We start from the raw sequence: 16,359 nt of genomic DNA on the forward strand, positions 1-16,359 counted from the left end.
AGTTGAATAGCACCCCAAGGCAAAAGAGAAAATAAAACTTTATGCAAAGCTCAACATGATCAGAGGGCAAGGATGTTTTCAAGTATTTTATTTCTACGGTTATGGGCTTGCTTGTCTGTGTATCTAAAGTGCAAAGATGGATAGCTTTTTTATGCCCTCTGTTTTTGCAAAATTTCCTCATACTGTTCTCGTGCCTGAGAAAGTGGAGTTTTTTGAGCTGAGAAAGTATTTTGGTATGATTGCAATGCTGTGGGATTTGGTTTGTTTAGAGTTTAGGGAGTGGAGAGGGTTGGGTTTTTTTCCATAAAGGTCTAAGGGGGTATCGAACACTGAAATGCTGTCACTGCATTTTCATTATTTTAGTATTTTTTTTTTGCTTTTCTTTGTTTCTTTTTTTTCCACTGAATACAGCTGAAAAATAACTCCAAAATGTAAAGAATTTAAGTACATAGAATACATTTCTTTCTTAGTGCATAAGACATATGTATTTCACTTTAAATAAAAATTGCTTTCTCATAACATTGCTAATAAAATTTTAGATAACAAAGGCTGGAAATGGAAATTTTAGACAAGACACAACTTTACAGAATATTGAAAACCAATTGATTCAAAAAAAGATGAGGAGGAAAAGAGGTGCTGCAAGGTGTTATCTCTAGTTCTGTAATATGAACTGATTTTCTTGCATGCCAGTAGTGCTAAAATAGATGACTACCTACATAAATATCTTTAGGACTTTTAGTAATGTGATGGTTACATGCTAAGTATAGCACAGACAGAAAGCATTTTGGCACACCAAGTCAGATTTCCAGTTCATCAGGCAGGTCAAGACGCTACAGAGTGCTCTGCCCAAGTTTACTGAAGCATTCATTACCTTTCCGAACTGGTTTAGCACCCAGGGAGGGATTTTTCGTGCCAGATTACCCACAGATGGTTTACAGACAAGCTGTGAGATAGCTGTGGTGTGTGTGAGAGATCTGGAGCTGGGCTGAGTTGTGGGTGCATGGCTACAACTGAGACAGTGTTTTATGGACAGTGTTTTATGGGATGTAGACATCAGATGGAAACAAGACACTCTGGAGTCTTCTCCAGAGACCGCTTTGTTTCTTGTTCCTGGGATTCTTTCATTTCTCCTTGTCACAGCCCTTGTCAAACAATGTAAATTTACAAGTACTGAGCTAGGTGTCTGCCTGAAACAGATATAGCCCACATATTTTGGCTGCATGCTAAATACTTTCTAGACAATTATCTTCTTGTGATGACATAGATTTTAGGGCTTCAGACTGAGAGGATTATGTCTCTAAATCAAAGTTTGGGAAGTATAACATGATTGATGTAATTAGCTGTTTTCTTCACTACACTTGACTAAGTCCCAGAGGTTGTTTTTTCACTAGTGGGAAAGCATATACATTCCCTAGAGAATGGAGAACTGGTGAGGTATCATTTTCTGCAGGATTTATGTGACTATTATGGTCTAAGTTTAGCTTTTTATGAGATTTAAACATATCTGCCAGGAATATTTAATAGTCTCTATGTGTGCATTTGTGATTGTGCATAATTTCACTAACATATTACCTTAGAAAGATAATTTTTATCTTCTGTCCCCTTCATATGACTCCATCATATTTTGTGGTGGTAGCTGTAATCTTAAACAGAGCTCTTCTGAGCAGAAGAGCTCAGAGTTGTCACATATACTCTGTCCTGAACATTATCATGTTTATTGTTATTATCTTGTTTATTTAGTTATCAGTAGACACAATTATAGTAAAAAAGGACAGATGTAACATTGAATTGGTGGTAATGTGGTAGGATAATGAACTTCAAACAGAAACAGGAGCTCTGCAGCACCTCAAAGGCAACTAGAATTGTTTGAAGTGTAACTTTTGTTTACAGCGCTAGACCTGGATCAGCAAATATAATTTAGTTTTGAAAGTGATAGTCGCACTTCAAACAAGCCCAACTGTTTCTGAAGTATGTGTGTGAAGATTAGGTGGCAAACCTTCCTCTGACACAGTCTTGTTGTGAATATTTTAAATAGAACTTTTAAAAATTAATAAATTTCTGTGTTTGTCAATTTCTGATTTTTCCTTTTTCTGGAGAAACATGGATAGGGTTAGGTGGAGTAATCTAAATTATATGAAAAATGAACAAAACTTACTTGTAGTTGCATATTATGTAATGTTGATGTGAGGTGGTCATACACCTGCTTGGGTAGGTCTGGCAAATCATGCAACAAAATTCAGAGATGTGCATGTATTTGTCATCAGAACAGATAACTCACCACTTAGAAGTCATGGACTGCATCCCAATTTTGGGGTGCTGTTCCTCTGGAAGTCATGCTGTTCTCCTGCATTGCACAGGCACTGTTGATGCCTAAAGGACTATATAGCAAGATGTGGACAAAGATACATGAATTGCCTGGGTTCTGAGCAGAATCTGCCTCTGGACCACCTGCCTGCCCAGTGGGCAGCTAAAGAATGTATTGCTGATGAGGCTGTATTTTGATGTAAATGTCCTATTTATTGAACACAATCGCTGGCATCCTACAGAGCTCTTGATTAGCAGAATTTTTTCTCATGTGTTGAACTACTGCTCTGTTCTGATCTGGTTATTGAGAGATACCTCTGCTCAAATTAAAGTGCAAACAAGATCATGTGTCAAGGTCAAGAATACAGATTTTATTAAACAGTAAATGTGAATGATAGAAATAGAAATAGGAGGGGAGAAGGGGAGAGCAGAGAGAGAAAGAGAATTTGAAAACCTCCAAGTGTTTTATATCAACCACCCTGTAGTCTTAAAAAAAAATAGATGCCACTGTATGAATGTTAACATTTTAAGAAGTTTTATTATTCCTTTATTTCCAACAAAGGCACAGAGATTAATAGGATCTTTATTGCTTATGCAATTTCTAATATAGTATACACCATTCCTTAATTTTATTTTCCTGGCATCTCTAGCTACATTGTAGATTTTTTCCTCAGGACAAAGTCTATGTCAGTAATTACCAGTTCATCATATTTCCTGATGAAGAACATCTGCGACTAATTACCTTGTTTTCACCACTGAAGTTTTTAAATTTTATTGCATAAATAAATAAAATAAATAAATTGCATAAATAAAATAAAATTTATTTTATTTGTATAGACAAAATGAAAGATTGCTGTTAAAAATTTCAGTATATGAAACAAGATTCAGTGTATATCCCAAGCAAGATTGGGATTCCTTCATGAGATACATATTTGTAATTTGTGATTAGCTAACTCTCAGCTGGACCAACTGGAAAGACAACAAGTCAATATATGAAGAAAAAGTCACGTGTTTTCAGTTACCAAACAGAAAGCAGGTCAGTGAAATCCATGACTTAAATATCTCCAGCACACACGTCAAGAAACTACTATCTGTAAATGCCGTGTGTGTATATATACATATATGTATACATGTACACTATGTATATGTATACAATATACATTGTAGTCATCTGAGTTAAAGGATCTGCAAATAAAGTGGAATTCACAGCTGTGAAACCGTATATACAGGTTCATGGTCGTGAACTCAAAAAATGAAAATATCTTCCAAATGTCATTTATGCCACCTTTGTCCATTGCAACAAGACCCTAAGCCCTCACAGACTTTTGCCTCAATTGTCAGTGAAAGTCTGTCACCACACCATTCCTGCATGGCCAGCTTTGTTGCTTAATTATTCTTACAGAGGGTTTTCCTAACACTGCACTGAGCTACTTTGGCAGCAGTTTAACCTTATTGTGTCTTGGGACACTTGTCTTGTTGTCTTCCCCAAGAACCAAACCCCCATAGGGCTCCAGGTGAGCACTAGGACCTAGAAGAATGGGATAATTATTACCAATTTATATTTTTTATTTTCAACATGGTTTTTTTGGAGGAGCAAGGGGGATGGCAAGATTATTTCCCCCAGGGTTACAATTATGAAGTGATCCCTGATCACCAGTTTTATTTGGGAGTTTTATTTACTTCTCACAGTGAAGCTTTAGTTCTGCTGGGACAGGTCAGAGCAGAATTAGCCATCTAGAGTGCAGAAGAGGTATTTTTTCCAATTGTCTTTATAGAAACCCTACAGAGGGAAAAATAAAAGGAATTCAAAGGTGCAGTTCCTTTCAACCCAAAAGATATAAATGGATATAAAAGATATAAATGACAGATCAATCACATCCTAAAAGTACATTTATTCACTTCTGCTGCTCTTGGGTGACCAGCTTAGATATAGAACATCTAATATTTGCATCCTCAAGGATCCATTAGCAATTATTCTTGTCAGGAAAAGATCAAATATAGTTTATACAAAAAGATCAGTTGGTGGATAAAGTAATTTAGTAGATTCTGTAAAAATCTTTCTCTGAAAAAAAGCCAAAAACCACTCCAACTTTTAAACCTTTTTTTTGTTAGAATCTAGTATGATTAACACTCTGAAGTTTAAAACTTATTAAAAATAATAGAATTAGGTGTTTTTGCACTTTCTTTATCCTCTTTTTCTGTAGTTTTACACTTATTAAATTCATTAAAAAATTGGGAACTGGAAAACAGCAAACTTCTGGAAGGAAAATTAAATAAATTTAAGCTACTAAATTATTTAATGTTTATTATTTGGTATAAATTCTGAAAGGGTAAAAAATATAACTTTACTGTGTAAGGAAGGTTGGGTTCTGAATCAGAACAGGGGACTTGCTGACCTATTAATAATAACTGAATGTGTGATCATGGATAAAATTTACCCAGAGACAATGCTGAGAAAGCAGAGAATGAGACAAGTGTCAGGACAGTTACACAAAATGAGAGAGAAGAAAAGGTCATGCTGTGTTTTGTCAAGTTTGCCTGGAAGAAAACAAGTTGCTCTGGGGAGAAGCAAATTGAAGCTAGGAAAGTAAAGTTTGGAAAGTGAGTCAGGGATGCTAAAAAACAACTAGACGAGGAATCTGGAATTGACACCAAAAAAAGCTGCACATTCCTTATTCAATATCATAATAGAAGACATATTCTGTTTACTGGTAAGTCTGTGTTGCTTCTTATAGTCACCCTTCACATATCCTCTCTGTCAGGATTTATTTTAGGTTATTTCTTAGGGCCATGTACTGACCTCAATCTGCCTTATAATGAGGGTTGTATGTGTGCATTGATGTGCTGAAGCCATTGTACAGTCTGTAAAGCATTTCAATAATTTGCATATTGTCCAGGCTTGTTCTTTTTATAACTTTGTGTTTATTTTAAATTTGGGGGGGAAAAAAATAAAAAAAGTAGGATGGTAAGCATAAAATCAGACTGTGCTGGCAGTGGGAGGTTGTAGTCTTGTATTTCAATGAAGCAATTTATCGTGTGCTTATGCTACTGCTCTGTGACCATTTCACATTTTAAATAATTAAATATCTGGAAAAATAAATAACTGATCAATTGGAATAAAATCAATCCCACTTTCCATGAAGTTATTTTTAAAATTAGTAATAGTCTGTCATTTTAGACCATATTTTGCTCTTTTGATTTTTTGATAGATGAAAATTTTTCAACTGTGGAGGAGTAAATTATCATCAGTATTAATGCAGTATAATATTTAATCAATAAAGGCATATTGGTATAAATATATTTTATGCAAAAAGACATCACTTGAAAATGATGATAGGCTGTAGTCTGCAACATAGTTATATCTGGAAATCATTTATTTACTTTTAGAAAAAGTGAATATGAATATCTGTAAAGCAAAAGCATTAATTATTAAAGGCAAAAAAATTGATGGTATAATTCCTCTTATTATATAGCTAACTTATTTCCATACTACAGTAGTATGATTTAAGCAAAAAATCCCTACAAACTGATGACACTTTCATCCCACTTCTGGAAAGTGTGCTGCCATAATGCTGCACATGAGTAGTGCTTCCACAGAAACCAGTCCAGTATGTATAGTAAAACATTCTGAATACACCTTGTAAGCCAGTCTGCAGTTTCATCCTACGCTGTATATAAGATTATGAACTTTTTTAAAGTCACACACCTGAATTACACATTCAGATTTATTATGTTTACAGATGTTTATATGAGTGATGGTTTATCCCATCCCTTTTCAGTACTAGTCTGACAGATGTTTAACTTGCTTATAGACTCTCTGTGCCTCAGTGTACCCCTCAGTCAGGAGCAAAGCACTAAAGACATAATTAGTGTTATTTGAAAGTAGCAGGGTGTGTTACTGTCATTCACTGTGATATCTGTTCCAAACCAAACCAATCTAGTTTACATGATCTGCAAGAAAAGAGATATTTTCAATCTGAAAATGTCTTTAAATTGTCAATCTGAAAAATCTTTAAATTTTCACTCTGCCTTTTTTAAGGGGAAAGAAAAAAGACTTTAAGTTCATTGTTATTCATAAATATGGGAGAATGGTATAATTGGACTGGCTACATTTTAATTAAAATATTTAAAAGTATTAAAAAGCTATATTTTTATAATTCTTAATGTATCTGCTTTTTTTGAGGGGTGGAGGCTGTCAGGTCCTTTGAAGCCTCAAGCTTTTATCAGGCTTTAGCCTGATACTAAGGATTACAAATAAATAATGTGAATTTTTGTCATCTTCTGTCTTGTGCTTGAGACACTTCCTTAAGCTTTTTTCAACCTACATCTCTTATAATCTGAAGAGTCTCATAGAACACAGGAAATTCTAGATTAAAAAGAAAAAAAATCTGTTGTTAATTCTTTTATGCCTTCCCCCCCCCTTTTTTTTTTCTGTTTTATTGTTACTGTAAGTGTTTTAACAGACCAAAATAATAGATATTCCTGTGTTCTTAAATAGGTTTAGCTGGCGTCATGTAAAATTTACAATTTTACATGACAAATTTCAAGCAAATTTGGGAAATAATGGAAAAGAGGTTGGTGTTTGGCTGTGTGGGACTGATTAGAGAGTTATACTCTTTGTGGTTATATTGCTAAAACCATATTAATTTTATTCATATTATTATTGTCTTAGATTCAAGTGAAAACTACCATGGCATATTTGTGCCCATATCTTCTGTCTCTAGTGTCATATTTCTTCCTGAAGTAATCCTGTGTGGGGAAATCATTGTCAGAAACTGATCCATTGCCATAATACTCATGTTGTTGTGGAGATTCTCTTTGACTTCAAAAATCTGGTGGAATTAATCTTTATATGGTGTACTAGCAAAAATTAGACAGATTACATCAGAAGTCCTGACAGTGGTTTGTTCTTCCCATTACCTTTGAATTTCCCATTATCTAGAATGGCTGTTGCATCAACTAGCATGTAAACAGACACATTTTAAAGCTTCTTTCTGACTGAATTTTGAAATATAATTTTGAATACTGTGGTACTCTTGTTCTAAAAAATCATGAAAGTAACATGATGCAGGTTGTGAATTTAGGTGACATTTCTATAAAAATCAGGTTACATAGGTCACAAAGCTACACCAAAATGTTTATATCCATATCAATAAGTTTGAATTATCTTAATCAGGTATATAAATTTTATCTAGCATAATCCTCAGTTCTCTATTATTATTTTGGGTTCTTTCCTAGGAGCAAGTTTTTGGGGCTTTTTTGTGTATTTTTTTTTTCAGGTACTGAAAAGGTATCTAAGTGTTTGCTGTTTTCTCAAAAAGCATTTGTATCTCTCTTACTCTGGCAACTCATAGTCATCATAGTAAGTTACTTATTCACAGTAGCAGGCCATGCAGAGAGAGACTACTAGTTTGAGATGATTTCTTCTACCCAGAAGAGGATGGCTGAATAAGTAAATATTTGCAAGACTTAGTTCAAGATCTCAACTATTTAAGGAAGGAATTCTTCTTGATGAAAAGCTATGTAACAGTTCTGCATTTGTCCAATTTTATGTTCAGTGAATGCATTGGAATTATTAATTCTAATAGATGTTTACATGGGCTCTGAGCCTCTGAAATGTTTCTCTTTCTTCCAAGAGCATTGTCTGTGTGCTTCTGTATGGGTAAATGACTACCCATTTCAAACCTTCAGTCACTGCCCACATTTCTGAAAACAAAATACATTAAAAATGGGGTCTCAAGTCCACAGTGTTACTGAATGTCATGGTTTTCAGCTTGGCTGGTGATGGAACACCACAGAGCCGCTCACTCAACCTCTCCTCTGTCATCCCTCCACTCTGGTGGAATGGGGAGGAGAATTGAAGTAAAATATGTTTGTTGAACAAGAATAGTTTTAATAAGTGAAAATAAAATAAAATACAATAATAATGGTGTATGAGAATAAGAGTAAGAATAAGAGTAAGAATGTGAAAAAAACAAGTGATGCACAATGCAGGTGCTCACCACACACTGACCAATGCCAGACTCCCCTTCCTGAACCCAGAGCAGGATCAGGCACCCTTTCAGCAGCTCCCCCCAGTTTATATACTGGGCATGACATTCTGTGGTGTCTCTTTGGTCAGTTCAGGTCACCTGTCCCAGCTGTGCTCCTCCCCAGTTTCTTTGGTGTATCTCTTCACTGGCAGAGCATGAGAAAAGGAAAAATATGGATCCTTGACTTAGGATTAACACAACTTAGCCAAAAATCAAACCATCAGCATGTTATCAACACCATCCTCATTCCAAATCCCAAACACAGCACTGGAACAGCTCTGGGAAAAAATTAGTTCTACCCCAGCTGAAAACAGAAGACTCAGTTCTCTCTCTCACCTAACAGAAATCTTGTTGTCATCTTAGAATAATCAAGAAGTGGTTGGAAAAGACTCTAAAATCATTGAGTCCAATTGTTAACCCAGCACTGCCAGGTCCACCACTAAATCATGTCCCTAAGTGCCACATTCACGTGGTTTTTGATCACTTGCAGCGACATTGATTCAACCACTTCCCTGCTTAGTTTTTTTCCTAAAATCCACTCTATACCTCCCCTGGTGCCACTCTTTGTCAATTAATGGAACTCTCAGGTTCTGACACTTAAGCCTATTTCCCACATTTTAGATGTCTTTCAGACCCCTAAGCAACACAAGCAGTGCAGGTAAATCCTTGATAGTTTGAAGCACAGTTAATGTCTCTGTAAGAACCGCTGGAAGAGCCACTGCCTGTGAAGAAGAATTACTCCTTATCTGTGTAAGCGAGGTCTGAGTCACAGTAACACTCAGTTCATATTAAAGCCAAAGTAGTTCAACATGACGTGACTAACCCACTTCATATGGCAGCCAGTTTTTTTGAAGGGGTGGTAAAAAAAAAATCCAGTGCCTAAAAAATATGAAAAACAGAGACTAAATTGGTTTTGCTTACATTTATTTATGGAGAAGTACAGAAAATACACAAACATCATAGTGCAAACTACTCTGATATTTTTAAGAGACTAATTCACAGGCTACTCTACAGTTTTGAAATTTTTGCTTTTTTTGTATGAAGAGATCAAAATTTTAGTCCTGAGATCCAAACAGATTTCCATATTTTTTACCCAGGTCCTGTTATAATACAGTATTTCAGGGTACATGTCCAACCTAAAATTTATGTGCAAATGGACTCTCATTTTGAGCAGTAATATAACAATGAACACTTTAGACAACTGACCCTAAAACCATGTGTTTAAATTATAGAATCATGGAATCATTGAGTGACCTGAATTGAAAGGGATCTTAAAGATCATTTAGTTCCAATCCCCCTACCATGGGCAGGACATCTTTCACTAGACCAGGTTTCTGTAAGCCCCATCCATCCTGGCCTTGAACACTGTCAGGGATGGCAAAAATCTTCCATTCAACCTATTTTACAATCAAGGAATTTTTATTGTGACTTCTCTGTAGCAAGAAGATAAATAGTGAATTATGTTCAGATTTTTTTTGTACTTTGCTCTGTTAATAAGAGTCAGCAAGGATAAGGTCTGTGTTCTGCTAAAATTGCTAAAATAAATCCTTGGTCATTTAAAAGGCATGGAGAATTTCCAAGAACATATCCAGTGACAGAATAATAAGAAAAGAAAGAAGATATCTTTTTTCCTCCCTCCCTGCCCCCACCCCCCCCACCCCCGCCTCCAAACGGATTGGATGAAAATTTAATATATAAAAGGTTAAGACTCTGAGGTAATTGTGGTAGATAGTGATTTCCTGTGCTAAATGAATTGCATCTAAGTTTTTAGGAAAGCAAATTTGTTGACATAGCTTGTGTTGAATGTAAAGTAGAAATTATAAACCCCTACCATTCTTTTTCCATGCAGATATTAGTTCACTCACTCATTCCTAAAATGGGCTGTGATTTAATGATGAAAAATCCAGAGGAGGAGATTTTAAGCTGAATCTCCTCAGTGTCTCCAAAACTGAATTTTGTGGTTTTAATTTATTTTTTGTTATTATTGTCACAAAATTTCAACTTTATTTCAGTATTTTCTGGGAGGATGATGAGAGACTCTGTTTTCATTTCAGCTCAATTTGGACTGGATCATATTCTGAACAGTTGAGCATCAGAGATGTGAGGTCTTATAATTTTCGGGCATACCATCAACTTGGAGACTAGTTATGTATGTTTATGTGTATATGGTCATAGAAAATAAACCTTGCAGGCTTTTCCTGGGAACAAGAATGAAAGCAGGTTTTCTTGAGCTAGCCCCTAGAGGCAGAAATTTAATGCTAGGAGAGCTGTAGGATGCCTCCCCTGTCCATTCCTGCTGCCAGCACATCTGGCAGTGCTGCCAGCCTTCCTGTCCCGATGGCATCCCACTCTTTCAGGCATCCTCCAGCCTCTGCTCCAACTGTATTTCAGCCTCTTCACCAGGGAAGTCCTTGAGTTTTGCTTATTGGTAACTCCTAGTGGACCTTTTTGTGGCTACAGATTTCTGTTGAATTGGTTTTCAAGGCTTAATTTCGTAGGCCAAGTGTCAAGAGAAAAAGACAAGCAGTTAAGACAGGCTCTGAGATTATGTTTATTTAGATGAGGAAAACAATGCTCATTCTCAGATTATTTATCTTGAAAAAATTGCAAACATCATGATGTCATGGTATAGAATAAAACTAGTGCTATCAACTGAATAATTTTCATAGAATTTTAATTCACTTCAGTTCTTAATTAGCTTTACTGCCATACAACTTCTATATGAGCTTTAAGAGTGCAGTTGTGCCTGTCAACTCCTATTAGTTATGCAACAGATATTACCTTCAGGGCTCCCAAAGTATGACTGACTGTCGTGGTCACTGACCATGCAAGATTTCTGCTGCAAACAGTAATTCCAGATGACAGTATTCCCTTGATCCCTGTATATATATATATGAGGGAATTGCATGAGCAGAGGTCACTATCATCACATGTCATTTATTACATAACTGGGTGTTATGTTAAAACAAAAATATGCTTTGCTTAGCATAGAACCTGTGGGGGGAAAAATATTTCCTGGAGCATTGGTTGTAGGGATATCTTGGATAAATAGGTTATTTTTAAAATAAGTTTAACATATAGTTTTGGAAGTATTATTTGGAAGTTGTAAGGTGTTATCCTAGTTATTAATTTATGAAAACAGATGTGACAGAAATAATAACTTGTACAGCTCTGGGGAAAACTCCATTTACTTTGAGACTTTCTCTGTGAAAGGGTTATGATATAAACACAAGGAAAAAAGCCCTCTTTCTGCCATCATTCAGCTCACAGAATTGCAAGCTCTTGATGAATGAGCAGTCTCTAGCACTTCAGATGAAGTTGGCCACTTGAGTTCCAGACACATGAAGAGGTGACTGCTTGTAAGTGCTTGCACTGCAGGTATGTCAAAAGCACAGAGAAATTTCAGTGCAGCAGCAACAACTGAATAACTAATAGGCTTGAAAGGACAATGTTGATCCCTCAAGTTACAAAGTCTAAAACAGTGGACACAGCTCAGGTAGATGCTAAGAGATGTTGTGAATATAAACTGAAAGTATTTGGAGGCTGAAACAACATTACCTTAGGTATGGGACTCTCTGGGAGCAGAATTTTGAGTAATGTTTTGATTAAAAGCAAGGAAAACTTATGCTGATGACCAGACAAAATTACCCTAAGAATAAACTACATGCTGCTCAGCAAACTAGTAGGAACTTCATTTTTTTTTTATTTAAGATTATATTGACCAAAGCATTAGAGATTTTACTGGAAACAGGCTCACCTTGGCACAACAAAGATGTGCAGTTTGATAAACATGTCTTTTTTTACTCACAAGAAAAGCAGCAAGTGCATGTTACCAGACTGGTTTGCCTTACTGTAGTTCAGAACTCAAACTGTAAGTCACAGATGACATTTGTTATCCTTTCCACCACCTGTCACCCATCCGGGTGCCCAAGCATATGCCAAAATGTCTATTTTAATTCCACCTGAAACAATACCAAGAAATGAGAAAACATAAACAGCAACAACATACTCTATAGATTATACTGAATGTTTATTCTGTGAGACTCTGAAAGTATTATAGACACTAATCCATGTAAATTAGCAACAAGGGCTCCACTCTGTAGGGCTGTAGAGAAATATGTGTGTATGTGTGGTTTTGTGCTTCAAAATTCTGATTCAATGTGAGTTGAGATCATTAGCTTTTTATTAACTATGATTTTTTTTGTTCAGTTCATTACTTGCAACCTTAAGTACAGGAGATTTTTTTAAAAACATCTGAACAGAATAACACTGCTTGGCTGGTAGTTTCTGAATCCTAGTTTAAGACCTACAGGCTGAAGTTTTAATGATACTTTTGAAAGGGAAGGGAAGAGTGTTACAATATAAATCTCATTTTCAAAGGTAAGCAAAGGGTTTTAACATCAAAATGTACTTTGTAACCTTAAATGTACTTGACCACTAGGATGCAAAAAGCAAATACTGATTAGAAGGTAGGACACAAAACATCATTATATAGTTCATGTAATCAATAGCCAGTGTCTAAAACAAAATCCACTGAGGATATCGGAACAACATTCTACTTCTTATCATGCAATTTGCATGGAGGTCTACTGTGCTTCCAGTTCTGGCTGCTGAAAAATAGGAAAAAAAAAAAAAGCACTCTTAGTTACGTGTTTTCAGAATATAACTTGAAATTTATTTGAATAATTTTTAACATCTATTACCATATCCTGTTAACTATTTAAAGTCTTGGCTGTAACAGAACGGGACTAGGAATACCCATGAAAGTTCTGTTAAACACCTGTTTATTTCAGATAAAAGCTGCTTTCTGCAGCTTGAGGAGAAGCAGCAAACCAAGCCCTTTTGAGATCATCACTAGCTTTTGCCTTAAAGTAGATTTAGTCTCAGCTTCATCCTACTGGCTGAGAAGATAAACCACCTGGACATATTTGGGTTTTTTTTAACTACTTTCTCTTGGAGTGCAGATTAACTGCTTACTTGGGGGCTGGTGGGCTCTTATACTCTTACTTTTCTGGTGAAATTAAAATTAACTTAGTATTTAAAAATATGTATACATCTTTGTTAAACAGCAATGCTGTTCAAGACATTTTTTTCCTCAAAACATGATGACAAATCTTAAAGGCTTTTCATCCTTTACCTTACTGTATCTGTGAGATATGTAGCATCTTTTTGTTATAAAGGATAAAATTTACCACTACAGCTTAGTATATCTTATGTCTGTCAAAATAAACACATATGGAGTAAAACTTTTTCCCTATTAAAATTAATGACAACTCTACAATTGCCCTTTGTATAGAGAAAAATTTATGTGTATTGTTGAAGAGTTACAGCAATTCAAGACATTTTAATAGCAGTTTTGACAAGTAAAAGATGTTTTTCAGAATACTTATTAGTTGCATGCATAAAACTTAACATCAGGAGCAGCTTAAAATTCAGTTTCATTTTATGTTGTGAATTCATAGACAATTCATTCCAACCAAAAAATATTGTTCTGAGTCTTCACAGGCTTTCACTATAATGGCTGAATACATTTTAATGGTTAACTTCAATATCAAGAGTGTTTTTTCACAACTCATATATTACTTATGTTAATTTAATATTAGGCAGATTTTGATTAGGGAATACCTTAACTTTCTTCTCACATGCCACGTTGCAAAGGCTGCCCTACAGAGTGGCAGGAACGCTCCTAAGTGGGTATGTTGAGTTGAACCTCCTTATGTGTGAAGCGTGGTGTCTCTGTTGGTATGAAATCGACCAGTTCTGTTCTTCTTCTGGTGGGATAGCTTCTGATAGCTTCTGTATGGGAGATGTTGCCATCATTTTGAATCTTTTGTTTCTAAACTTAAATCAGTATTACCTTTTATTAGCTATGTCTAGACTTGAAATTATTTTAGTAGATGCTGGAGCTTACATATGCTATTTTAGTTTGTGTTGATGATTTCTAAATATTATTTAAATCCTCAAACTCTAGATTGCACATGGATTTGATTATCCTACTGTTTACATCTTCCTATATAATTTTATTCTACAGGAATTTGCTGCACTGACTAAAGAATTAAATGCATGCAGGGAACAGCTGCTTGAAAAAGAGGAAGAGATTTCAGAACTAAAGGCTGAAAGAAACAACACAAGAGTAAGTACATAGCAGGCCTTTTCTGTATATCATGTGTGTTTAAACTTACATATAAATCTAGAACTTAATTTGTATGAATAAGAAGACAAAAAATCCAGCATTTTCATGAGTAAAGGAGATTCTAAGTAGCAGGACATATCTACCATGCTACAGTCCTGAAGGAAATGAGTATATTAGCTAGATATATTGCAAACAGTTACAATTACAGGAGATTTAGTATGTAACATGGTAAGGTCATTCAGTTTAAATGTCTTCTAAAGCAGGGGAATCATGCAGCCTTCCAAGCCTGACTAGCCTGCACATATCCTCATCTCTTAGCAAGGCAAAAGGCAAGGTTACAACAGACAACCAGTTTTGCCTTGGATTTAATCTGAATAAGGATGAGATGAAGGCTGCCACACCTACCACGGACAGTCTGTTGTTTAGTCTACACGCAGCCTTGTGACCCTTGAAGAAAATGTCATTTGCCATACAACTGAGGGGGAACAAGATTCAATCCTGAAATTTATCATGTTCTGCTTCAATCAGAAATACTGTTCTGTCTGGGAACAAGAATGTATGATACAGCACCTTCTGAAAATTCTCAAATGATGGACAGAATTGTTTTCAGAATAAATAAATTGCATGTAAAATTGTTTGGGCAAAGGCAGAATTTGTCTAGAGGGTAGCAAAGGAGACTTTATGGTGTTTGTGGAAAGGTGTGAGAAAAGAGATGGAGTAGTCCCAGATCAGATGGGAGTCAGGCTGGTAGTGAACATGCAAAATAGATCTCAGAGGTTGAACACCAAGGATGACTTCTAATATCCATATTTTGTTCTGTGGTCTGTGTAACTTTTCCCGTTTTTCTCTTCTTAATAAACTAATAACACTTTGGGTGCTCAGCTAATATCTCTTTGTCATCTAGTTTGCATTTTGAAGAGAATCTAACAACATATATGCCAAAAGACCTGAGAGAGGGCCTTTCTGCCTGCTTTCTTCTTCCCATCTGTAGCACCACAGAGTGCCACAGAGTTCAGAAATTCAAGGGAGGACAGATGAAATGGATGCCTACAAAGAAGCAAAGTTGACCCATCTACCTCTGTGCACAAAGTTCTTAGAGGTGATGGTTTGGAAAATCTTATGGGAGGTATAGGTGAGACTTACTTTTTCTCCCATTAATTAATTAATTGATTGATTTTGAGAAACATGTAGGAATTGCACTGCATTTTCCAGGTTTGGCAAATCATGTTAGCTGAAGAAAAGTCTGAAGACTTTCTACAGCTGCTTAAATTATCAGTAACTCCTACATGTGTCTTATTTTTGTATTTAATTAAAAAAATGCTTTATCCATTTCACTCCAAAGTCCACTGAACACCAGCTTTAGTGTGTTAAAACTGCAGTGCACCAATATCTATGTGGGTCTGATATAAGCAGTGCAGACTAGCAAAAATTCCAAAACAGCCTAGTAGCCTAAGATAGTCTTGTCAGAGAACTGTGAGAGAAAAGAAAGATGACTCAACTGCAAGTCATCTCCTAAGTCAGACTGATCTCTGTCATAGGCAGTTTTTTTTGCAGAGCAAGAAGCTTAAAGATCATCCATTCCAATGTTTCTTGTGCTACATAAAGGAAAAATCAGTAAGAGGTTTTCCAGGAGAACTAATATCAACAAATGGGAGTTACAGTGTTGTAATCCTTGCAAGTCCTTGCAGTTAAAATTAGTAAATGCCAACAGTGTGTTTTCAAAATGAGGATGAAGCTAGAGATCAAAATGCTTAGGCTATGAAAAAAATGGGAATGCAGGAGATGTTACAGCGAACAAGGGGAAGACAGTCCAAATATTAATGGGGAAGGAGATAGGAAAAATGCAGAGACAGGCCTTACCCTGACCTCTAGCATTTTCATTAATAAGTT

General features: G+C 35.7%; 1 protein-coding gene across 1 annotated transcript in view; it reads left to right on the plus strand.

Annotated features, from left to right (window-relative positions):
* Positions 1-16,359, plus strand: part of PPFIA2 (PTPRF interacting protein alpha 2) — a 287,472-nt gene that overhangs the window by 158,434 nt on the left and 112,679 nt on the right. The window contains 1 exon segment of the mRNA XM_030960984.1: positions 14,368-14,469. Within this exon segment, the coding sequence (XP_030816844.1) occupies positions 14,368-14,469 (102 nt within the window).

The sequence above is a fragment of the Camarhynchus parvulus genome, chromosome 1A, assembly GCF_901933205.1.
Source record: "Camarhynchus parvulus chromosome 1A, STF_HiC, whole genome shotgun sequence".
Lineage (NCBI taxonomy): Eukaryota > Metazoa > Chordata > Aves > Passeriformes > Thraupidae > Camarhynchus > Camarhynchus parvulus.